Below are 26,500 nucleotides of genomic sequence, written 5' to 3' on the forward strand. Positions count from 1 at the left end.
CTCCCAGCCAGCCGTGTATTTTGGTGTGCCTGCTTGGAAAAACCCAAAGCATCCAGCCCACCAGCCGGACATCTAGCGAGACAGACAGCTGGACAGCCAGCCAGTCAGTCAGCCAGTCAGCTAGCCAGCAGTCACCTCTGGGTGGAAGGCTGTCAGTGACAATAGCAGGGACAGGGGATCATTGAAGGTGTCCTCTTACCCCTCTACTATCAGGGATAAAAGCTGTCGCTCTTGCCTAACACGGCCAAATGTTTATGCTGTAAACAGTGTTGTAGACCCTGGAAAGCTTTTATAGGAGCTGTGTTTACCAGCTGAAGATGACAAAAAAAGTCTAGACATCATAGACACACTCGAACAAAGACAACGACTTCGTACAGAGATACACTTTCAACCTTTGTTGACCTCTCACTCAGACTAAGAAAGGGCCACATGTACTGCATGATCATATTGACTGAATAGCTACTGATTTAAAATGAAAAACAATCCTCTGCATGTAGTATAGCATTAACTGCACACCTTTGGGATTTATATCTTACATTCCCCGGACATATACTGTAGTCTCATGTTTGTAAATGCATATGTTTTTGTGCACTGTTTACTCAGAGAATGTACATGCCTAGAAAAAATCTGGTCACATGCCATATTAGTTGATGGTGGGTAGATACTGTTGGTTGGTTTGGTCTGCATTACAAAGTGATGGCATCTCCTTTTTGGGGGTAGTTGTTTTCTAGTAGTCATAGCAATGCTAATCAACCATCATAATCCTCATCCTTGGTACATTCACCATAGTGAATGTACCAAGGACTCCTGTACTGTAGACAAACTCCTCTGAAGTTTGTCTACAGTAACTCACGAAATGACCTTCTAAATTTGTCATTTTTAAGAGTTTTTATGTTTCTGCCTCAGAAAATGTTCATTTTCAACATTTAATATGGTTCCAGCCGCAAGAGCTGTACCCATATTAGCTTGTTGCAGCGCACTTTTGTGCCCCTCCACCCACTCCCTACCAGCAGGCCCCTGTTTCAAAACCGCCAGCTAGCTAAATTAATAAAACAATTACTCTTTCCCATTTTTCTACACTGCAAGGCAGGCAGAGCAGAGCACACAAGCCTACAAGCCTACAGATTCCCAATGAATCCCTCTTTGAATTTCATCAGTAACAAAATTAATTAGAGTTGCCAGGAAAATGTAATCATCGCTCCCCTGGAAATTGAAATAGATTAGAGATGTGTGCTCAGGGGACTGCTCATTAGGACTGACCTCGCATAATTATTGTATCCATTTGTGAAATTCATAATGGACTTGAGGCAACATTGAACCGCGCATGAATTAAGACTAGATTGTGCCATGGTCCCCAGGGGCTCCCATGGGAGTTCTAATGACTCTGTTGGTGTGTTTATCCTGTTTTTGTAGATGATGTATGGCCATTTGTAGTAATATCAGAAAGAAGTGAAATACAATGGTATTAATGACACATACAGTTGAAGTCGGAAGTTTACATACACTTAGGTTGGAGTCATTAAAACTCGTTTTTCAACCACTCCACAAATGTCTTGTTAACAAACTATAGTTTTAGCAAGTCGGTTAGGACATCTACTTTGTGCATGACACAAGTAATCTTTCCAACAATTGTTTACAAACAGATTATTTCACTTAATCACAATTCCAATGGGTCAGAAGTTTACATACACTAAGTTGACTGTGCCTTTAAACAGCTTGGAAAATTCCAGAAAATTATGTCATAGCTTTAGAAGCTTCTGATAGGCTAATTTACATCATTTGAGTCAATTGGAAGTGTACCTGTGGATTTATTTCAAGGCCTACCTTCAAACTCAGTACCTCTTTGCTTGACATTATGGGAAAATCAAAAGAAATCAGCCAAGACCTCAGAAAAAATATTGTAGACCTCCTCAAGTCTGGTTCATCCTTGGGAACAATTTCCAAACGCCTGAAGGTACCACGTTCATCTGTACAAACAATAGTACGCAAGTATAAACACCATGGGACCACGCAGCCGTCATACCGCTCAGGAAGGAGAGGTGTTCTGTCTCCTAGAGATGAACGTACTTTGGTGCGTAAAGTGCAAATCAATCCCAGACCAACAGCAAAGGACCTTGTGAAGATGCTGGAGGAAACAGGTACAAAAGTATCTATGTCCACAGTAAAATGAGTCCTATATTGACATAACCTGAAAGGCCTCTCAGCAAGGAAGAAGCCACTGCTCCAAAACCGCCATAAAAAGCCAGACTATGGTTTGCAACTGCACATGGGGACAAAGATCGTACTTTTTGGAGAAATGTCCTCTGGTCTGATGAAACAAAAATAGAACTGTTTGGCCATAATGACCATCGTTATGTTTGGAGGAAAAAGGGGGATGCTTGCAAGCCGAAGAACAACATCCCAACCGTGAAGCACGGGCGTGTTAGCATCATGCTATGGGGGTGCTTTGCTGCAGTAGGGACTGGTGCACTTCACAAAATAGATGGCATCATGAGGAAGGAAAATTATGTGGATATATTGAAGCAACATCTCAAGACATCAGTCAGGAAGTTAAAGCTTGGTCGCAAATGGGTCTTCCAAATGGACAATGACCCCAAGCATACTTCCAAAGTTGTGGCAAAATGGCTTAAGGACAACAAAGTCAAGGTATTGGAGTGGCCATCACAAAGCCCTGACGTCAATCCTATAGAACATTTGTAGGCAGAACTGAAAAAGCGTGTGCGAGCAAGGAGGCCTACAAACCTGACTCAGTTACACCAGCTCTGTCAGGAGGAATTGGCCAAAATTCACCCAACTTATTGTGGAAAGCTTGTAGAAGGCTACCCGAAACGTTTGACCCAAGTTAAACAATTTAAAGGCAATGCAACCAAATACTAATTGAGTGTATGTAAACTTCTGACCCACTGGGAATGTGATGAAATAAATAAAAGCTGAAACAAATCATTCTCTCTACTATTATTGTCACGATCGTCGGGAACAGAGGACCAATGCGCAGCGTTATTTGCGAACATATTTATTAAATAAGATAACACGAACAAAAACAACAAAACGATAACGTGACGTCCTTAGATAAACACAACCTACTTGGAACAAGATCCCACAACCACTGTGGGAAAACAGCCTGTCTAAATGTGGTTCCCAATCAGAGACAACCAGCAACAGCTGACACTCGTTGCCTCTGATTGAGAACCACACTGGCCAACATAGAAATACTTAACCTAGAATGGAAAACACATGAAAACTCACACCCTGGCTCAACATACTAGAGTCCCCAGAGCCAGGGCGTGACAGTACCCCCCCCCAAAGGCGCGGACTCCGACCGCGCCAACCAAACACCACAGGGGAGGGACCGGGTGGGCACTCCGCCTTGGCGGCGGATCCGGCTCTGGGCATGATCCCCACTCCCTCTCTAACCCCCCAAAGTACCCCTGGTCCGGTCTGGCCCTGCTGGCCGGAGCTGGACTGAACACTGGTGGAGCGGATTGCTCTAGCTCCGGCGTGGAGCAGCTGACCGGTACCGGACCAGGCACCGGTGGAACAGGCACGGGCTGTGCCGGACTGACGACGCACACCATTGGCTTGGTGTGGGGAGCAGGAACAGGCCGAGCCGGGCTGGCGACGTGCACCATAGGCTTGGTGCGGGGAGCAGGAGCGGGCCGGACCGGGCTGACGAAGCGCACCACTGACTTGGTGCGGAGAGCAGGAATGGACCGGGCCGGGCTGGCGACACGCACCACTGACTTGGTGCGGGGAGCAGGAACAGGCCGGGCCGGGCTGGCGACGCGCACCATAGGCTTGGTGCGGGGAGCAGGAACAGGCCGGGCCGGGCTGGCGACGCGCACCATAGGCTTGGTGCGGGGAGCAGGAACAGGCCGGGCCGGGCTGACGACACGCACCACAGGCTCGATGCGAGGAACAGGAACAGGCCGGGCCGGGCTGGCGACGCGCACCATAGGCTTGGTGCGGGGAGCAGGAACAGGCCGGGCCGGGCTGGCGACGCGCACCATAGGCTTGGTGCGGGGAGCAGGAACAGGCCGGGCCGGGCTGGCGACGCGCACCATAGGCTTGGTGCGGGGAGCAGGAACAGGCCGGGCTGGCGACGCGCACCATAGGCTTGGTGCGGGGAGCAGGAACAGGCCGGGCCGGGCTGACGACACGCACCACAGGCTCGATGCGAGGAACAGGAACAGGCCGGACCGTACTGGGGACACACACCACTGGCCCTACGCAGGGATCAGGAACGGGCCGGACCGGACTGGTAACACACCCCAGTACCTCTCGCCGTGCCTCTACACTTTCCCTCTCCTCTGTGACCAGTGGCCCCCTTAACCTGGCGGCCTCCTCTGCAAACCCGCTGGACCGCTCCATCGCGGCCTCCTGCTGCCCCGTCGTCCACGGCGTGAGCCCCCCCTAAAACAATTCTGGGTGTCTCTCCTCCCCGTGGACCAAGCCTCCCTATCTCTCGCCAGACTCTTCCTCCACTGCTCCAAAGTCCAACCACTCTGCTCTTCATTTGGCTTCACCCAGTCGAGACTCTTCCTCCACTGCTCCCAAGTCCACCCTCTCTGCTCTTCACTAGGCTTGACCCAGTCGAGGTTGCCACGGAGATCCGCTAGCGATTCCCCTGGCGATGGCTCCTGGACACGCTGCTTGGTCCAGTTTTGGTGGGATCTTCTATCACGATCGTCGGGAACAGAGGACCAATGCGCAGCGTTATTTGCGAACATATTTATTAAATAAGATAACACGAACAAAAACAACAAAACGATAACGTGACGTCCTTAGATAAACACAACCTACTTGGAACAAGATCCCACAACCACTGTGGGAAAACAGCCTGTCTAAATGTGGTTCCCAATCAGAGACAACCAGCAACAGCTGACACTCGTTGCCTCTGATTGAGAACCACACTGGCCAACATAGAAATACTTAACCTAGAATGGAAAACACATGAAAACTCACACCCTGGCTCAACATACTAGAGTCCCCAGAGCCAGGGCGTGACAATTATTCTGACATTTCACATTCTTAAAATAAAGTGGTGATCCTAACTGACCTAATACAGGGAATATTTACTAGGATTAAATGTCAGGAATTGTGAAAACCTGAGTTTAAATGTATTTGGCTAAGGTGTATGTAAACTTCCGACTTCAACTGTACATGCTGTAGACTACACAACCAGAGAGAGAGAGAGAGAGAAAGATAGAAAGAGAGAAAGAGAGAAAGGGAGCGAGAAAGAGAGAGAAAGAGAGAGATAGAAAGAGAAAGAGAGAGCGAAAGAGAAAGATAGAGAGAGAGGGAGAGAGAAAGAGAGAAAGAGAGAAAGGGAGCGAGAAAGAGAGAGAAAGAGAGAGATAGAAAGAGAGAGAGAGAGAGAGAGAGAGAGAGAGAGGCTTAGAGACCTCTAGTACATTTTTGGACATGGGCAAAAATTTAATTTTTGTCCTGAAATATAGGCAATACAGTAAAAGTGAAAGGATTTCCAAAGCTGTCTCAAAACTCCCTTCGTGCTTGTACACCTGTTTATAATGGTAGAGGGGGAAATGTAAAACTTCATATTAAATCATTTTTAGATGTGTAAAGTTGCCCATCAACGTTATAGCAGCCAACTCAGACTGGCACACAACACTGACATGAAGTCATACTCATTAAGTTTGACATTTCACTCAGCTGAGAAGTAGCCTACCTTAATTAAGATTTTCATAGATTGATAAGCTGTTCTGTTAATTGGTTTTGTCACCTTGGGTTGTAAATTGAAACTTGTATTCTATAGTTCTCCTCTAAATGATTGCACCACAAGTCCTGTAAAATGTGTCCTAGTGATACTGATAGTCCTTCTCTGCTCTCATTGTGGAACAGGATATTATCTGGGTAGACTTTTACAGGATACCCTCACATTCAACTTTCTCTCTCTCTCTCTCGTTCTCTCGTTCTCTCTCTCTCTCTCTCTCTCTCTCTCTCTCTCTCTCTCTCTCTCTCTCTCTCTCTCTTGTTCTCTCGTTCTCTCTCTCTCCCTCTCTCATTCTCTCGTTCTCTCATTCTATCTCTCTCTCGTTCTCTCATTCTATCTCTCTCTCTCTCTCTCTCTCTCTCTCTCTCTCTCTCTCTTTCGCTCTCTCTCTCTCTCTCTCTCTCTCTCTTTCCCTTTCTCTCCTTCAGGTTGATCTCCTTCCAGGAGTTTGTGGCTTTTGAGTCGGTCCTGTGTGCTCCAGATGCTCTCTACATGGTCGCTTTCCTGCTGTTCGACAAGACGGGCAAAGGAGCAGCCACCTACGGTACGTAACCTTCCCTGTCTGATTTGATTGACAGCTCTATTTCAGCTCTAACCCTCTAACCCCCAGGTATGATTTGTGAAATATGAGAGACCTGTGAGACCTGTGATATGCAGGTGACCGCTGAAGTACAAAACAATGTGGACACTTATAGCTAGGATTCTAATATTTAAGTGAAGGAAGAATTCTTAAAGCAATTCTCAAGTACACTGTGAGGTATTTTATTTACTGAAAGTACATTTCATTGGACATTTTGTTATTTTGTTATTTTGGAAGAGGTTGATAAAAAAACATGTTTTGCTCTCTCAAAATGACCAAAAATTATATTGTCACACATAACCATCAGAGTCAATGACAGTAACCTTAGCCCCTATGAAGGTGACAGTGTAAGCACCCCTATGGAGATGACAGGATGACAGATATTGGTTTTGGAGGGGTGGAGGGGCAGAAGACATGTCTGTCTGTCGGAGAGGAGGGCAGTGTGTTTGTGATTGGCACCATTACCCAGAAGCCTCCGAGCCCAGAGGTGAGAAGAGGAGACATTTGTACGTGTTGCTAATTTCACATTTCCCTAATTGATTTAAACAACCCTAATTTTGCCTTCTGTAGGTGTGCCACATTAGCACATTAGGACTGATTTGAATTGCAGCGCACATATCTTGGGCACAAACAGAGAGAAAGCAAATTCCATTCTAATTGTTGCTAGTCGGCAGGGAGTAAGATCATTGTGGTTGATTATATATGCACATATGTTAATTTTCATATTTAAAAAGCTCAATTAGACTATTTATCTGTGATGTGGTGTATCTGGTTTGGTAATTCAAAGGTCTGTTGTTTTTCTGCCTTCTGAAAGGTTAATGAATATAGCCTACCCGAACGCTACCGCGGCTACGCTAGGAGACGCAACAAGAAGTAGAACATTACACTGCTGTCTATACCTCATGTTCTGCTACCATTTTAACTTGTGATTGAGATTATGCTCTTGTCAAAGTCACTTTATTGTGATCCATTACATAATTTTCTCTTTTCACTTTCTTTGCTTTTTCATTAGATTAAATGGCCTTCTCCATCTCAACCAAAATAACAAGTCGCTCCTTTATAACGTATTAAAAGCATTAATTGCTGCGGCTTAGCTGCATTAAAGACAGTTTGTTTTTCCACATAAATGGCTTGTTCTGATTTCTTTTTTATTTTCATTACATTTTTGTATGGTCTTTTCTTGTTTGTTAATAACCTGTGTAATTTATATTAAGTGAACGCGGAAAAACATATATTTTTACATGAAGGGATGAATGCACTGTTATTTCTTAGTGTTTCATAAAAATACATCCATAATTTGGTGGAATAGAGTTAATAAAACCGTGACATGAAATGCATGTTAAAACATGAATGTACTTCACCCAAAGAGATACAAATAAAAAAAAAGGTTGCCTGAGTGTTGACAGGTCCATAAATGCTGATAATATAAACAGCAGGTCTGGAATGGGGAATGGCACTGCAGTGTTGCACTGTCGAGTAAATGCAGTATTTTTATTGCCTCATTAAAGTGTAAAACCTGCTCGAGCTGTCTTGTTCCAAAAGGTAGGGCCTGACTGGGGGGAAAATCGCACTCCATATTTCTAGTGTGCGTCACAAATGGCACAACTATTCCAGTCACAAATGGCACAACTATTCCAGTCACAAATGGCACAACTATTCCATATATAGTGCACTACTTTAGACTGCTCTATGTAAGGAATAGGGTGCAATTTGGGCCGCATCCCCTCTCTCATTTCTCTTTAAGTTATTCATTCCCCTCCTCTTAGTTACACTGATACATACTAGCAGGTTTGAAACACGTTTTTGGTTTTGTGGCATAATAAGAAACAGGTTCCTCTCTCTGACTATCTGTTTGTTTTGTTTTCTCTGCTAAGGCTGTAATCATTTGGGCTGGTGTTCAATGTCTCCCACCTCCATTACCTCTACTGGCTGAGACTCTTCCAGAATTATAAAAGTGTGTAATCACATAGCTTCACGTATTTTATAGCTATAGTAGGCCTACAGTACTGTCTAATGCTTCCATCAGATGTCAATCCATCATTATTGTTCAGACCTATGGCTTCAGGGACCTGTAACTTCTATCATTATTAACACTTACTTTTCTAATTTGAAATCTCTTAAAAAACTGGTCAATGATCATTCCTATGACTTGATACAAAATAATACATTTTGACATAATAGACATCATTGTCCGCCATCTCTGCAAGTAACCAAGTCTTGTGAAGCAATGCTACAGCTAACCATCCATCTACAGTAGTCTGTTTGTCAACAGTGTCTGAATGAAAACGGGACTGATTTCATTAAAGGTGCTCGTCTCGTCTTGTCTCTCCTCAGAGGACGTGAATCAGGTCTTCAGCCAAACCACCAACCATCAGCACATCCCCTTTAACTGGGACTCTGAGTTCATGCGGCTGCACTTCGGCAAGGAGAGGACCAAGCACCTCAGCTATGGAGAGTTCACCCAGTTCCTCCTGGTGGGTTGAAATTCTCTATATCACCTTGACTGTCTCTCTCGCTCTCTCGCTTTCTTTCTTTCTCTTTCTCTTTCGCTTGCAATCTCTCTCTCTCTCTCTCTCTCTCTCTCTCTCTCTCGCTCTCTATCTTTCTGTCTGAGCAAATTCTTTGTCCACGTCAATGTGTCTCTCTGTCAGTCAGATGTCCGTTTAAATGTGTCTCCCTCTTTCTCTCTGTCAGTTTTTCTATCTCGCTCTCAATTTCATCCTCTCCATTTGTGTCCGACTTGATCTATTTGTCTGTCAAGTCTTTTTCATTTTGCCTTCAGACCCTGCATATTCATTATTGTATTGAATTTTCATTTGACAAAGTCAATGAAACCACATCAGTCTTCATGTTAGATCTTTACTATAACTTGCTTGTCTGTATTCAGTGTGTGTGATGCCCATGGTGTGTGTCTGTATTCAGTGTGTGTGATGCCAATGGTGTGTGTGTGTCTGTATTCAGTGTGTGTGATGCCAATGGTGTGTGTGTGTATTCAGACTGTGTGTGATGCCCATGGTGTGTGTCTGTATTCAGTGTGTGGGATGCCCATGGTGTGTGTCTGTATTCAGTGTGTGGGATGCCCATGGTGTGTGTCTGTATTCAGTGTGTGGGATGCCCATGGTGTGTGTGTCTATGTTCAGTGTGTGTGTGATGCCCATGGTGTGTGTCTGTATTCAGTGTGTGTGATGCCCATGGTGTGTGTCTGTATTCAGTGTGTGGGATGCCCATGGTGTGTGTCTGTATTCAGTGTGTGGGATGCCAATCCAGCCTTGGCCTGAAACACACAGTCTTAGGTTCCTCTACTTGGTCCTGTTTCCCCAACACAGCTCGCCATATTAACCTGATTCTATTTGGTCCTGTTGCCCCAACACAGCTCGCCATATTAACCTGATTCTATTTGGTCCTGTTGCCCCAACACAGCTCACCATATTAACCTGATTCTATTTGGTCCTGTTGCCCCAACACAGCTCGCCATATTAACCTGATTCTATTTGGTCCTGTTTTCCCAACACAGCTCGCCATATTAACCTGATTCTATTTGGTCCTGTTGCCCCAACACAGCTCGCCATATTAACCTGATTCTATTTGGTCCTGTTGCCCCAACACAGCTCGCCATATTAACCTGATTCTATTTGGTCTTGTTTCCCCAACACAGCTCGCCATATTAACCTGATTCTATTTGGTCTTGTTTCCCCAACACAGCTCGCCATATTAACCTGATTCTATTTGGTCCTGTTGCCCCAACACAGCTCGCCATATTAACCTGATTCTATTTGGTCCTGTTTTCCCAACACAGCTCGCCATATTAACCTGATTCTATTTGGTCCTGTTTTCCCAACACAGCTCGCCATATTAACCTGATTCTATTTGGTCCTGTTGCCCCAACACAGCTCGCCATATTAACCTGATTCTATTTGGTCCTGTTGCCCCAACACAGCTCGCCATATTAACCTGATTCTATTTGGTCCTGTTGCCCCAACACAGCTCGCCATATTAACCTGATTCTATTTGGTCCTGTTGCCCCAACACAGCTCGCCATATTAACCTGATTCTATTTGGTCCTGTTTTCCCAACACAGCTCGCCATATTAACCTGATTCTATTTGGTCCTGTTGCCCCAACACAGCTCGCCATATTAACCTGATTCTATTTGGTCCTGTTGCCCCAACACAGCTCGCCATATTAACCTGATTCTATTTGGTCCTGTTGCCCCAACACAGCTCGCCATATTAACCTGATTCTATTTGGTCCTGTTGCCCCAACACAGCTCGCCATATTAACCTGATTCTATTTGGTCCTGTTGCCCCAACACAGCTCGCCATATTAACCTGATTCTATTTGGTCCTGTTGCCCCAACACAGCTCGCCATATTAACCTGATTCTATTTGGTCCTGTTTTCCCAACACAGCTCGCCATATTAACCTGATTCTATTTGGTCCTGTTGCCCCAACACAGCTCGCCATATTAACCTGATTCTATTTGGTCCTGTTGCCCCAACACAGCTCGCCATATTAACCTGATTCTATTTGGTCCTGTTGCCCCAACACAGCTCGCCATATTAACCTGATTCTATTTGGTCCTGTTGCCCCAACACAGCTCGCCATATTAACCTGATTCTATTTGGTCCTGTTGCCCCAACACAGCTCGCCATATTAACCTGATTCTATTTGGTCCTGTTTTCCCAACACAGCTCGCCATATTAACCTGATTCTATTTGGTCCTGTTGCCCCAACACAGCTCACCATATTAACCTGATTCTATTTGGTCCTGTTGCCCCAACACAGCTCGCCATATTAACCTGATTCTATTTGGTCCTGTTGCCCCAACACAGCTCGCCATATTAACCTGATTCTATTTGGTCCTGTTGCCCCAACACAGCTCGCCATATTAACCTGATTCTATTTGGTCCTGTTGCCCCAACACAGCTCGCCATATTAACCTGATTCTATTTGGTCCTGTTGCCCCAACACAGCTCACCATATTAACCTGATTAGTCATCAATGAAACACTGAGGGTATATTTTAGAACACGCTGGCATTTGTTTTCCATAACAGTTATGTGACGTAACCACCAACATAGACCTACTCCACCTATACCGTCCTATCCAAAACAGGTAGCCATTTTCTCCTCCACAGTATCATCCGTGCTGCTGCTGCTGCCGCATTCCTTCTGTATTTGTGGTGTGCGAGCCATTTTCCAATATGATGTCTAGACGTGAAATCAGGGGAGAGGGAGAGTGGGGGGGTCGGCCATGCCAAGTTTTCATCTACACTCACTATATCTGAATGAGCTTTCTATGTTACACTTAACTTGGACCAGATGGGTTACACACTGTGAAGAACACACTGATATTGTGTAAGTGTGTGTCTGTAGCCTGTGTGTGTGTGTGTGTGTGTGTGTGTGTGTGTGTGTGTGTGTGTGTGTGTGTGTGTGTGTGTGTGTGTGTGTGTGTGTGTGAGTTGCTGCCAGTAGAGAATGTATTTTGCATTCAGGGCTTGCCCAGTTCGACTCCAGTGGTTTCCAATACTTCATTCCAGGAGTACAGCAGTAATGCTCATAGCTCAACTATGAAATACACATTTCCTATTTCACTCACTTCATTTAGTCAATTTGCCCCAATTTTATAGCTGTTGATTCATGTCATAATAACTGAGTCAGAAAGGTCATTTTTCCTGTGGTCATTATTTAATTCAGGGCTTGTGATTGAAGTGTTTTCTCAGTAGTAGAGGAGAAAAGCGTTGTTATGAACACACTGAGACCTCAGTGAAGATCTTTAAGACTTAAAAAAACGATTATTTCATATTATTCAATTATTTGAATACACTACTATTTGAAAATACTATAAATTCTGTTCCTACTTGTGTTGTGAATGGTAAAGATAATACAGATGTAAGTAATGTATCTCACAGTTAAGCAGTGTAAATGTGTAATATGCTTATCATACAACACATACACTATGTCAATAATTAGGTTATTTTTCAGTGGTTTTCTCTGTGGGGTTTCTCATCCTTATACTTTGTGTTTACATGTGTGTTTTATTCATCCATAATGATGACGAGCCAGATTCAAACAAGATGGGATTATTCCGGAAAACGTTGGCGCTGCAAAAATCTCATAAGGGCTCTCTCGCCAATTACTGTCACGGTGGAAGCCGGAGATTCTCCCAAATTACGTAACGTGCTTCTCAAATGCCACCCTATTCCATAAATACCGCATAGGGCTCGGGTCAAAAGTAGTGCACTATTTAGGGTGTAGAGTGCGATTTGGGATGCAGACATTTTTTTACCCTCTTGTGTCGTGGATGACCACCAAGGGCTGAGTGACTTCACATTGTTGTGTACATAGCGTGGTTTGGTGATATATGCCATGCGTAGAGGTGGCACATGGTAGCCAATAGCTATGTCAGATGGGCTGGCTGGCACCAATTTATAGGTCTATGGCTGGCACACTGAACATGGATGGAGGCCATTAAAGTGGCTATGTTTTGTTATGTTATGTCTGAGCTTTTTAAAGATACAGTCTAGGATCTGGGTTGATATTTACATACGTAGCTGAATTAAATCTGAATCCCAGACTGTAGCTTTAAGGGTCAGTAATGACTTTAAACTGGTTTGTTTTGATGGGAACCAGAGGGAACAGCTAGAGAGAATCTGTACAGTATTTCTCCTACAGGTATTCCATTGTTTAAAGACCTTAAACAGCGGGAAAGACGCCAACGCCTCTCGTATTGAAACCCAAAACAGAGGTGGCTCGTCAAATGTTTTTTATTCCATCCAATCCAGAGACAATTAAAGTAACTGTAAATGTCGTGGTAGTCTGGGTATTGGTCGTCAGAGGCTAAGCTCTCCTCCTGAAATGAAAACCATGTCTCTAAAAAACTCACAGTTGTAATAAGTTACGTTTTAACAGGCTAAAACCGTAAACTGCTAGATTCTGGGCCGCAATTGTTCTGTTGTTCCATGTGGTTGTGGCAGGCAGTGTCACGGTTTCGGCCGAGGCTGCCTCTCTCCCTTGTTCGGGCAGGTTTCGGCGTTCGTCGTCTCCGGAATTCTAGCTGCCACCGCTGTATGTTTCATGTTCGTTTGCTTTTGTCTGTTTGTTTCCACACCTGTTTCTGTTTTGGCGTAATTAGTGTCCTATAAGTTTCTCGTTGTGTTTGTCTAGTGTTGTGTGTAATTATTTTCCGTCAGTTGTGTGTATTGCTCGGTTGAGCTTCTCTCCACTACACTGGAGTATTATCGCACCTGTTTGTGCGCGGTTACATTTGGTCGCACCTGTTTGTGCGCGGTTACATTTTGTCGCACCTGTTAGTGCGCTGTTTCTTTTCGCCGTGGTGCGTTATTTTCGCCTTCGGGGCAAGTTGTCCTTTTTGCCTATGTATGGGCAGTAATACAAGAGATTGGAATATCGTTCTGAGTCCTGCGTTTGATTCCACCATTGCACCTACAGCACGCCCTGACAGAATTACACACCATCTATGGAATCAGCAGGAGCCGAAGCAGCCCAGACGAGACTGGAGGCCCAGGTTCGGGACCAACAAGATCAGCTCCTGCAGATGGGGACCGCCCTGCAGGAGGTGATTTCCACCATCCGAGGCTGGGGTCCGCCTCCACCGCCTCCCGCCCTGCCAGCACCATCGGCCAGCCCGCCCATTCCAGCGCCGGAACCTCGAGGAGTCCGACTATCTCTCCCGAGGGCCTACGACGGAGCCGCGGCTGGGTGTCAGGGATTCCTACTCCAGGTGGAGCTATACCTGGCCACAGTGCACCCGGCACCTTCAGGGCATGAGAGCGTGTCCGCCCTGATCTCCTGCCTGGCCGGAAAGGCGTTGGAGTGGGCCAACGCGGAGTGGAGGAAGATCGACGCCACGACGATTACTTACAACGAGTTCTCCCGCCGCTTCAGGGCGGTGTTTGACCATCCCCCGGAGGGGAAAGCGGCGGGGGAGCGTCTGGTCTTCCTCCGGCAGGGGAGGAGAAGTGCCCAGGAATTCGCGCTCGAATTCCGTACGCTAGCGGCAGATGCAGGGTGGAATGATCGGGCCCTCATCGATCTATACAGATGTAGCCTACGAGAGGACGTCCGTCGGGAGCTGGCTTGTAGGGACACCAGCCTCTCCTTCGACCAGCTGGTTGACATGTCCATCAGGCTGGATAACCTACTGGCTACCCGCGGACGTCCTGCGGAGGGTCCGCCCATTTCACCCTCCAGCGCCTCCGAGCCGTGTCCTATGGAGCTCGGGGGCGCTGGCGCTAGAGAGAGGAGGAGTCGGCAGGCTAGGGGGTCCATCCACTGCACCAACTGTGGTCGGGGAGGACACACCGCGGCTAGGTGCTGGGGATGGCCTCCTAGGGGAGATGACGACAGGTCCCGCACTGGGGATTCCCTCCAGGTGAGTAGGCGCCCCACTCACCCAGAGCTCACTGTTGCCCATTTTTGTATGCCTGTACGTTTTCCACAGGTAGCACCTCATTCCCAGCATAAGGCGCTGGTAGATTCAGGCGCGGCTGGGAATTTTATTGATAAAAAGTTTTGTTTAGAGTTAGGGATTCCCCTCATTCCTGTTGATGTTCCTTTTCCCGTTCACGCCCTAGATAGTCGTCCGTTGGGTACGGGCTTAATCAGGGAGGTCACGGCGCCACTTAGGATGTGTGCGCAGGGGGATCATCAGGAGATGATTCAGCTGTTCCTGATTGACTCTCCTGCGTATCCGGTGGTGCTGGGCATGCCCTGGTTGAGTACCCATAACCCAGCTATTTCGTGGCAGGAGAGGGCTCTGATGGAGTGGTCTGCTCAGTGTGTGGGTAGATGTTTGGGCGTTTCCGTAGGGGCTACCTCGGTGGAGAGTCCAAACCAGGTGCCCGCATTGCACGTTCCACCTGAGTATGGGGATTTGGCTATTGCGTTTAGTAAGGCGAGGGCGACGCGGTTGCCACCCCATAGGCAGGGGGATTGTGCGATAGACCTCCAGGCAGGAGCTGCGCTCCCACGGAGCCATGTGTATCCTCTGTCTCAGGAGGAGAAGAAAGCTATGGAGATTTACATAGACGAATCGCTGAGACAAGGATACATACGGCCTTCCACTTCCCCCGCGTCCTCGAGTTTCTTTTTCGTGAAGAAAAAGGATGGTGGTTTGCGCCCGTGCATCGATTACCGTGGTCTCAATCAGATTACGGTGAAGTATAGTTATCCACTCCCGCTGATTGCGACCATGACTGAGTCGTTGCATGGGGCGCGTTTCTTCACGAAATTAGATCTCAGGAGCGCGTACAACTTGGTGCGCATCAGGGAGGGTGATGAATGGAAAACAGCCTTTAGTACCACCTCGGGCCATTACGAGTATCTGGTCATGCCATACGGGTTGATGAACGCTCCGTCAGTTTTCCAATCATTTGTGGATGAGATCTTCAGGGACATGCAGGGGCAGGGGGTGGTGGTGTACATTGATGACATTCTCGTGTACTCACCTACCCGTGTCGAGCATGTGGCCCTGGTGCGCAGAGTGTTGCGGAGGCTGGTGGAGCACGACCTGTATGTGAAGGCAGAGAAGTGTCTGTTTTTCCAGGAGTCGGTCTCCTTTTTGGGTTATCAGTTGTCTGCGTCAGGGGTGAAGATGGAGGTAGACCGGGTGTCGGCCGTGCGTAATTGGCAAACACCAACCACTGTGAAGGAGGTGCAGCAGTTTTTGGGGTTTGCAAATTACTACAGGAGGTTTATCCGGGGTTTTGGACAGGTGGCAGCTCCCATCACGTCTCTGTTGAAGGGGGGTCCGGTGCGTCTGCAGTGGTCGGCCGAGGCGGACAGGGCGTTTGGGAGGCTGAAGGACCTGTTTACCTCGGCCCCGGTGCTGGCGCATCCGGATCCCTCTTTGCCGTTCCAGGTAGAGGTGGACGCGTCGGAGGCCGGTTTAGGAGCCGTGCTTTCCCAACGGTCTGGCGCGCCACCTAAACTCCGCCCCTGTGCTTTTTATTCTAAGAAGCTCAGTCCGGCGGAGCGGAACTATGACGTAGGGGACAGGGAGCTGTTAGCCGTGGTACAGGCTCTAAAGGTGTGGAGGCACTGGCTTGAGGGGGCTCAACACCCTTTCCTCATTTTGACGGACCACCGTAACCTGGAGTACATCCGGGCGGCGAGGAGGCTGAACCCTCGCCAGGCAAGATGGAGTATGTTCTTGACCAGGTTTACTTTTAAGATCACGTACATCCCTGGGTCACAGAATGGCAAGGCAGATGCGCTGTCTCGGCGGTATGACACGGAGGAGAGGTCCGTGGAGCCCACTCCCATACTGCCTGAGTCGTGTCTGGTGGCACCGGTAGTGTGGGAGGTCGATGCTGAACTCGAGCGGGCGTTACGCACCGACCCTAGTCCACCACAGTGCCCGGAGGGTCGGAAGTACGTTCCGCTCGAGGTTCGGGATCGATTGATCTATTGGGCTCACACGTCACCCTCCTCTGGACATCCGGGTATCGGCCGGACAGTGCACTGTCTTAGTGCCAAGTACTGGTGGCCCACGTTGGCAAGGGATGTGAGGGTTTATGTTTCCTCCTGCTCGGTGTGCGCCCAGTGTAAGGCGCCTAGACATCTACCTAGGGGTAAGTTGCTACCCCTGCCCGTTCCACAACGACCATGGTCCCACCTCTCAGTGGACTTTATAACAGACCTTCCCCTCTCCCAAGGGAATACTACCATCCTGGTCGTTGTGGACCGGTTCTCTAAGGCCTGTCGTTTGCTCCCCATGCCGGGTCTTCCTACTGCCCTACAAACTGCCGAGGCACTGTTTACCCATGTGTTCCGGCACTACGGGGTACCCGAGGACATTGTGGCTGATCGGGGTCCCCAATTCACCTCCAGAGTCTGGAGAGCGTTTATGGAGCGGTTGGGGGTCTCGGTGAGCCTCACCTCGGGTTACCACCCGGAGAGTAATGGGCAGGTGGAACGCGTAAACCAGGATGTGGGTAGGTTTCTCAGAACATACTGCCAGGACCGGCCGGAGGAGTGGTCAAGGTACGTTCCCTGGGCCGAGATGGCCCAGAATTCCCTACGCCATTCCTCCACTAACCTAACCCCATTTCAATGTGTGTTAGGTTACCAGCCGGTTCTGGCACCCTGGCAGCAGAGCCAGATCGAGGCTCCTGCGGTGGATGAGTGGGCGCGGCGCTCGGAGGAGACTTGGAACGCTGCACACGTCCACCTGCAGCGGGCCCTCCGACGTCAGAAGGCGAGCGCTGATCTCCACCGCAGTGAGGCACCGGTGTACGCACCTGGTGATCGAGTCTGGCTCTCTACCAGAAACCTGCCCCTCCGCCTGCCCTGTCGGAAACTGGGTCGGCGGTTTGTAGGGCCATTTAAAGTCCTGAGAAGGTTGAACGAGGTATGTTATAGATTACAGCTACCTGTGGAGTATAAGTGTATTAACCCCTCGTTCCATGTGTCCCTTCTCAGGCCGGTGGTAGCGGGCCCACTCCAAGAAGATGAGATCTTGGAGACTCCTCCGCCCCCGTTGGACATCGAGGGGGCACCGGCGTACTCCGTGAGATCCATCTTGGATTCGAGACGTCGGATGGGGGGTCTCCAGTATCTAGTGGAGTGGGAGGGGTACGGTCCGGAGGAGCGGTGCTGGGTGCCGAGGAGAGACGTTTTGGACCCGTCGCTCCTGACGGAATTCCATCGGGGGCATCCGACGCGCCCTGCTCCGCGTCCTCCTGGTCGTCCCCGAGGCCGGAGTCGGCGCACGTCTGGAGCCGCGCGTCAAGGGGGGGGTACTGTCACGGTTTCGGCCGAGGCTGCCTCTCTCCCTTGTTCGGGCAGGTTTCGGCGTTCGTCGTCTCCGGAATTCTAGCTGCCACCGCTGTATGTTTCATGTTCGTTTGCTTTTGTCTGTTTGTTTCCACACCTGTTTCTGTTTTGGCGTAATTAGTGTCCTATAAGTTTCTCGTTGTGTTTGTCTAGTGTTGTGTGTAATTATTTTCCGTCAGTTGTGTGTATTGCTCGGTTGAGCTTCTCTCCACTACACTGGAGTATTATCGCACCTGTTTGTGCGCGGTTACATTTGGTCGCACCTGTTTGTGCGCGGTTACATTTTGTCGCACCTGTTAGTGCGCTGTTTCTTTTCGCCGTGGTGCGTTATTTTCGCCTTCGGGCCAAGTTGTCCTTTTTGCCTATGTATGGGCAGTAATACAAGAGATTGGAATATCGTTCTGAGTCCTGCGTTTGATTCCACCATTGCACCTACAGCACGCCCTGACAGGCAGCTCCTGACTCTACTCAGTTTTGTCTTGATCCAGTCTCTGTAGCTCAGGGATATTATTCCCTCCCTTCTCTTGTTTTGACTATACCGCTCTATACCCCCCCCCCACCATATATGTTTGTGTATTTTGACTTATGTTTATTTGCGATATGTTCCTTTGGATGGCTTCAATTTTGGACCTCCTCAGTACATTTACTATAACCTCCCCTAATTATGATTTTCCTAACTGATCGTTGTATGGTGGTAGGTAGCTGACGAGCTCATATGCAGAAAGTGTTTGTTCCTGACACCCTGCTCTAACAGAAACCTGTTTTGCGGATCACACCTCTTTTGGGAGAAATGTCAATAGTTATTCTGCCCCTTTCTATTTAGCTTTATGTAGGTGTCAATCTCCTGAAGCTGTTGTCTGGGGTTGGTGAGCGTAGCCGGGGGCCTGTTACGTTATCAGCTACTAAATGTCAGTCACTCAGACTTAGACACAGGAATACATGCTCACAGGTTTTGAAAGGCAGTACTTTTAGAATATTGTGTTGCAGGCTATTCTTATTATAAAGAATGGTAGAGAGGAAGTCCCAAAATCCATATCAATGTAATATTCAATAGCTCTAATTGACTCTAATAAAGTCAGTAAGTAGCATATGGATATTGTAGTTTTACAGTTGTTTGAATTTTGGTATTTGCAGTATGATCCCTGACGAAGCGGTATTGTGTTTGAGGTTTGTTTACAGGGTGTCTCACCAGACGTGTGGTCACAGGTAGTGATAATGGCTTTTAATTTCAAAGCCCCACAGGAGTCTTCCCATGAGCCTGTCTGTTGTCTCTGCGGTCCACAGAGGAGGAAGCTGCCGTGCCGTGTGTGTAAATTTGTGTGTTGTGAAATAGTGACCACTTAGGTGATTAGCCAGTCAGTTTGTGTGTGTGTGGTGTGTATCCCCTGGAGTGCCTTAATGGGGATTTGGGCTGGTGAGAGAAACAAAAGTGATGCCCCACAGCAGCAGCTTTTGGAGAGAGGAGAGGAGAGGAGAGGAGAGGAGAGGAGAGGAGAGGAGAGGAGAGGAGAGGAGAGGAGAGGAGAGGAGAGGAGAGGAGAGGAGAGGAGAGGAGAGGAGAGGAGAGGAGAGGGCAAATGACTGCAGCGTCACCAAACGCTGGCCCCCTGTAACTGAGAGCGGAAAATGGTGCCAGGGGGCTTATCAACGGCAATCCTGCTTCTCCGAGCGTGTGTGTTTGTAGATACACCCTCATCTGTCTCTGTGTGATTTAAAGGGTATCTATGTGATTTAAAGGGTATCTATGTGATTTAAAGGGTATCTATGTGATTTAAAGTGTATTTGTGTGATTTAAAGGGTATCTGTGTGATTTAAAGAGTATCTACACCTGTCTATGTGTGATTTAAAGGGTATCTACAGTGGATTTAAAAAATAATAATCCTCAGCAATCTACACACAATATCCCATAATGACAAAGCGAAAACAGGTTTTTAGAAATGTTTGCAAATGTATTACAAATAAAAACAGAAATACCTTATTTAGATAAGTATTCAGACCCTTTGCTATGAAACTCGAAATTGAGCTCAGGTGCATCCTGTTTCCATTGATCATTCTTGAGATGTTTCTACAACTTGATTGGAGTCCACCTGTGGTAAATTCAATTGATTGGACATGATTTGGAAAGGCACACACCTGTCTATATAAAGTCCCACAGTTGACAGTGCATGGCAGAGTAGAAACCAAGCCATGAGGTCGAAGGAATTGTCCGTAGTGCTCCGAGACAGGATTGTGTCGAGGCACAGATCTGGGGAAGGGTACCAACACATTTATGCAGCATTGAAGGTCCCCAAGAACACAGTGGCCTCCATCATTCTTAAATGGAAGAAGTTTGGAACCACCAAGACTCTTCGTAGAGCTGGCCACCCGGCCAAACTGAGCAATCGGGGGAGAAGTGCCTTGGTCAGGGAGGTGACCAAGAACCCGATGGTCACTCTGACAAAGTTCTAGAGTTCCTCTGTGGAGATGGGAGAACCTTCCAGAAGGACAACCATCTCTGCAGCACTCCACCAATCAGGCCTTTATGGTAGAGTGGCCAGATGGAAGCCACTCCTCAGTAAAAGGCACATGACAGCCCGCTTGGAGTTTGCCAAAAGGCATCTAAAGACTCTCAGACCATGAGAAACAAGATTCTCTGGTCTGATAAAACCAAGATTGAACTCTTTGGCCTGAATGCCAAGTGTTACGTCTGGAGGAAAACTGGCACCATCCCTACGGTGAAGCATTGTGGTGGCAGCATCATGCTGTGGGGATGTTTTTCAGCGGCAGGGACTGGGAGACTAGTCAGGATCGAGGCAAAGATGAACGGAGCAAAGTTCAGCGAGATCCTTGATGAAAACCTGCTCCAGAGCGCTCAGGACCTCAGACTGGGGTTCACCTTCCAACAGGACAACAACCCTAGGCACACAGCCAAGACAACGTAGGATTGGCTTCGGGACAAGTCTCTGAATGTCCTTGAGTGGCCCAGCCAGAGCCCGGACTTGAACCCGATCGAACATCTCTGGAGAGACCTGAAAATAGCTGTGCAGCAACACTCCCCATCCAACCTGACAGAGCTTGAGAGGATCTGCAGAGAATAATGGGAGAAACTCCCGAAATACAGGTGTGCCAAGATTGTAGCGTCATACCCTAGAAGACTTGATGCTGTAATCGCTGCCAAAGGTGCTTCAACAAAGTTCCAAGTAAATGTGTGTTTTAAATAAATTAGCAAACATTTCTAGAAACCTGTTTTTGCTTTGTCATTATGGGGTATTACAGTGAGGGAAAAAAGTATTTGATCCCAGGCTGATTTTGTACGTTTGCCCACTGACAAAGACATGATCAGTCTATAATTTTAATGGTAGGTTTATTTGAACAGTGAGAGACAGAATAACAACAACAAAATCCAGAAAAACGCATGTCAAAAATGTTATATATTGATTTGCATTTTAATGAGGGAAATAAGTATTTGACCCCTCTGCAAAACATGACTTACTACTTGGTGGCAAAACCCTTGTTGGCAGTCACAGAGGTCAGACGTTTCTTGTAGTTGGCCACCAGGTTTGCACACATCTCAGGAGGGATTTTGTCCCACTCCTCTTTGCAGATCTTCTCCAAGTCATTAATGTTTTGAGCCTGACGTTTGGCAACTGTCACGCCCTGATTCTGAGGACTCTTTTTTGTTGAGTCAGGGTGTGATTTTTCTTGTTGTGTATATTCATTGTGGTTATGTTCTATGTTGGATTTTCTATGTTTTAGATCTAGAATGTGTAGATCTATGTTGGCCGGGGTGGTTCCCAATCAGAGGCAGCTGTAGCTCGTTGTCTCTGATTGGGGACCATACTTAGGCAGCCTTTTGGCACCTGTTAGTTGTGGGATCTTGTACCGTGTTATGGTATGTTTGTGTGCTACCTTGGACTTCACGTTTCGTTTGTTGTTTTTGTCGTGTGTTTATTCGTTTAAATAAACATGTATGCTTATCACGCTGCGCCTTGGTCCGTCCAGTCTATAAACGAGCGTGACAGAAGATCCCACCAAACGAGGACCAAGCAGCGTGTCCAGGAGCAGACAACCTGGACATGGGAGGAGATCCTGGAAGGAAAGGGTTCCTGGACATGGGAGGAGATTCAGGCCGGGATGGATCGCCGTCCTTGGGAGGAGACAGTGGAGGCGCGGTATAGAGAGGAGCAGCGGCAACGCAGAAGGTGCCGGCCGAGGAAGAAGCCCGAGAGACAGCCCCAAGAAAATGTTTTGGGGGGGCTAAAAGGGTGGTTGGCGGAGCCTAGTGTTAGAGCAGAGCCAACTCCCCGTACTCACGCGAGGAAGCGTGTGACTGGGCAGGCTCTGTGTTATGCGGAGCTACGTACTGTGTCGCCAGTGTTCCGGCACAGTCCTGTACGTCCTGTGCTAGCACCACGCACGTGTCGTGCGAAGATGGGCATTCAGCGAGGATGGGGTGTGCCGGCTCAACGCTCCTGGTCTCCAGTACGCCTCCTCGGTCCCGCATATCCTGCGCCTGTTCTACGAGCTGTATCGCCAGTGCGCGTGCACAGCCCAGTGCGTCCTGTGCCAGCGCCCCGCATGTGTAGTGCGAAAGTGGACAGCCAGCCAGGACGGGTTGTGCCAGCTCTCCGCTCCAGACCTCCAGGCCGCCTTCGCAGTCCGGTCCGGCCCGTTCCTGCTCCTCGCACCAAACCAGTGGTGCGTGTTCCTAGCCCGGCCCGGCCTGTTCCTGCTCCTCGCACCAAGCCAATGGTGCGCGTCGTCAGCCCGGTCCGGCCTGTTCCTGCTTCTCGCACCAAGCCAGTGGTGCGCGTCGCCAGCCCGGTCCGGCCTGTTCCTGTCCCTCGCACCAAGCCAGTGGTGCGCGTCGCCAGTCCGGCACGGCCCGTGCCTGTCCCACCGGTGCCTAGTCCGGCACCGGTCAGCTGCTCCACTCCGGAGCCAGAGCAGTCCGCTCCACCGGTGCCTGATCGAGCTCCGGTTAGCTGCTCCACTCCGGAGCCAGAGCAATCCGCTCCACCGGGGTCCAGTCCAGCTCCGGTTAGCTGCTCCACTCCGGAGCCAGAGCAATCCGCTCCACCGGGGTCCAGTCCAGCTCCGGTCAGCGGATCCACTCCGGAGCCAGAGCAGTCCGCTCCACCGGTGCCTGATCCAGCTCCGGTCAGCGGCTCCACTCCGGAGCCAGAGCAATCCGCTCCACCGGGGTCCAGTCCAGCTCCGGTCAGCGGCTCCACTCCGGAGCCAGAGCAGTCCGCTCCACCGGTGCCTGATCCAGCTCCAGTCAGCGGCTCCACTCCGGAGCCAGAGTAGTTCGCTCCACCGTCGTCGGGTCCAGCTCCAGTCAGCGGTTCCAGTCCAGACCCAGACGTCAGCCCCTCTCCAGGTTCGGGGTCTCCCACACCAGGGTCGAGACAGGGCTTGGTACTTCGTGGGAGGAAGGAGAGGGGAAGCAACGCAGAGGTCCAGACCAGACCAGGGGCGCAACAGGGAGGCGGAGAATAGGTGGTGGTCACGCCCGGAGCCGGATCTGCCTCCGAGGCGGAATGCCCACCCGGCCCCTACCCTGTTATGTTTATGTGGCGCGGTCGGAGTCCGCACCTTTGGCGGGGGGGTACTGTCACGCCCTGACTCAGGGGACTCGTATATGTTGAGTCAGGGTGTGTATGTTCCTTGTTGTGTTTATCCATGTTGTACATTCTAGTATGTGTAGATCTATGTTGGCCGGTGTGGTTCCCAATCAGAGGCAGCTGTCGCTCGTTGTCTCTGATTGGGGACCATACTTAGGCAGCCATTTGGCACTAGTTAGTTGTGGGATCTTGTTCCGTGTGAGGTATGTTGTTTGTCTACCTTGGACTTCACGTTTCGTTTGTTTATTGTTTTGTCGGTTGTTTATTCATATAAATAAACATGTATGCATATCACGCTGCGCCTTGGTCCATCCTGTCTGTAATTGATCGTGACAGCAACTCAAACCTTCAGCTCCCTCCACAGATTTTCTATGGGATTAAGGTCTGGAGACTGGCTAGGCCACTCCAGGACCTTAATGTGCTTCTTCTTGAGCCACTCCTTTGTTGCCTTGGCCGTGTGTGTTGGGTCATTGTCATGCTGGAATACCCATCCACGACCCATTTTCAATGCCCTGGCTGAGGAAAGGAGGTTCTCACCCAAGATTTGACGGTACATGGCGCCGTCCATCGTCCCTTTGATGCGGTGAAGTTGTCCTGTCCCCTTAGCAGAAAAACACCCCCAAAGCATAATGTTTCCACATCCATGTTTGACGGTGGGGATGGTGTTCTTGGGGTCATAGGCAGCATTCCTCCTCCTCCAAACACGGCGAGTTGAGTTGATGCCAAAGAGCTCCATTTTGGTCTCATCTGACCACACTTTCACCCAGTTCTCCTCTGAATCATTCAGATGTTCATTGGCAAACTTCAGACAGGCCTGTATATGTGCTTTCTTGAGCAGGGGGACCTTTGCGGGCGCTGCAGGATTTCAGTCCTTCACGGCGTAGTGTGTTACCAATTGTTTTCTTGGGGACTATGGTCCCAGCTGCCTTGAGATCATTGACAAGATCCTCCCGTGTAGTTCTGGGCTGATTCCTCATCGTTCTCATGATCATTGCAACTCCATGAGGTGAGATCTTGCATGGAGCCCCAGGCCGAGGGAGATTGACAGTTCTTTTGTGTTTCTTCCATTTGCGAATAATCGCACCAACTGTTGTCACCTTCTCACCAAGCTGCTTGGCGACGGTCTTGTAGCCCATTCCAGCCTTGTGTAGGTCTACAATCTTGTCCCTGACATCCTTGGAGAGCTCTTTGGTCTTGGCCATGGTGGAGAGTTTGGAATCTTTTTGATTGATTGCTTCTGTGGACAGGTGTCTTTTATACAGGTAACAAGCTGAGATTAGGAGCACTCCCTTTAAGAGTGTGCTCCTAATCTCAGCTCGTTACCTGTATAAAAGACACTTGGGAGCCAGAAATCTTTCTGATTGAGAGGGGGTCAAATACTTATTTCCCTCATTAAAATGCAAATCAATTTATAACATTTTTGAGATGTGTTTTTCTGGATTTTTTGTTTGTTATTCTGTCTCTCACTGTTCAAATAAACCTACCATTAAAATTATAGACTGATCATTTCTTTGTCAGTGGGCAAACGTACAAAATCAGCAGGGGATCAACTACTTTTTCCCCTCACTGTATGTGTAGATTGATGAGGGGAAAAAACGATTTAATCAATTTTAGAATAAGGCTGTAACGTAACAAAATGTGAAAAAAGTAAAGGGGTCTGAATACTTTCCAAAGGCACTGTATGTGATTTAAAGGGTATCTGTGTGATTTAAAGGGTATCTATGGATGTCTATGTGTGATTTAATGGGTATCTGTGTGATTTAAAGGGTCTCTGTGTGATTTAAAGGGTATCTATCATTAACCAGGTTTCCATCCAGCATTTTGATGCGAGTAAAGTACATTTAAAGGGTATCTATATGATTGAAAGTGTATCTGTTTGATTTAAAGGGTATCTGTGTGATTTAAAGGCTATCTATGAGTCATGAGTACTGATGAGTCAAAGCATCTGTATGACCTCTACCATGTGGGTTCGACCCTTTGTACATAATGTTTGTGCCCACATGTGTGTACCTGTCTCTATTCGTGTGTGTATCTGTCTATGTATGTGTGCTATTTGTGTGTGTGTGTGTGTGTGTGTGTGTGTCTGTCTCTGTGTGTTGTTAATTGGTGTGTGTGTGTTGTTAATCTGTGTGTGTGTGTTGTTAATCTGTTTGTGTGTGTGTTGTTAAACTGTGTGTGTTTGTTGTTAATCTGTGTGTGTGTGTGTTGTTAATCTGTGTGTGTGTGTGTGTCTGTCTCTGTGTGTTGTTAATATGTGTGTGTGTTAATCTGTGTGGGTGTGTTGTTAATCTGTGTGTGTGTGTTGTTAATCTGTGTGTGTGTGTTGTTAATCTGTGTGTGTGTGTGTCTGTCTCTGTGTGTTGTTAATCTGTGTGTGTGTGTGTGTTGTTAATCTGTGTGGGTGTGTTGTTAATCTGTGTGTGTCTGTCTCTGTGTGTTGTTAATATGTGTGTGTGTTAATCTGTGTGGGTGTGTTGTTAATCTGTGTGTGTGTGTTGTTAATCTGTGTGTGTGTGTTGTTAATCTGTGTGTGTGTGTCTGTCTCTGTGTGTTGTTAATCTGTGTGTGTGTGTGTGTTGTTAATCTTTGTGGGTGTGTTGTTAATCTGTGTGGGTGTGTTCCTCTGTCTCCTCCCCAGGAGATGCAGCTGGAACATGCACGGCAGGCCTTTGTTCAGAGGGACAAGGCCCACAGCGGCTCCATCTCCGCCCTGGACTTCAGGGACATCATGGTCACCATCCGGCCCCACATGCTCACACCCTTTGTGGAGGAGAGCCTGGTGGCGGTG

The 26,500-nt window shown here is 48.2% G+C and overlaps 1 protein-coding gene across 1 annotated transcript in view; it reads left to right on the forward strand.

Annotated features, from left to right (window-relative positions):
* LOC311131878 (electrogenic aspartate/glutamate antiporter SLC25A13, mitochondrial-like) overlaps positions 1 to 26,500 on the forward strand; it is a gene marked incomplete at its 5' end in the record, with an annotated part of 90,647 nt that overhangs the window by 4,527 nt on the left and 59,620 nt on the right. The window contains 3 exon segments of the mRNA XM_084164999.1: positions 6,160 to 6,275; positions 8,646 to 8,785; positions 26,351 to 26,497. Of these exon segments, the coding sequence (XP_084021125.1) occupies positions 6,160 to 6,275; positions 8,646 to 8,785; positions 26,351 to 26,497 (403 nt within the window).

The sequence above is a fragment of the Coregonus lavaretus genome (genome assembly GCF_964263955.1).
Source record: "Coregonus lavaretus genome assembly, chromosome: 7".
NCBI classification, from domain to species: Eukaryota; Metazoa; Chordata; class Actinopteri; order Salmoniformes; family Salmonidae; genus Coregonus; species Coregonus lavaretus.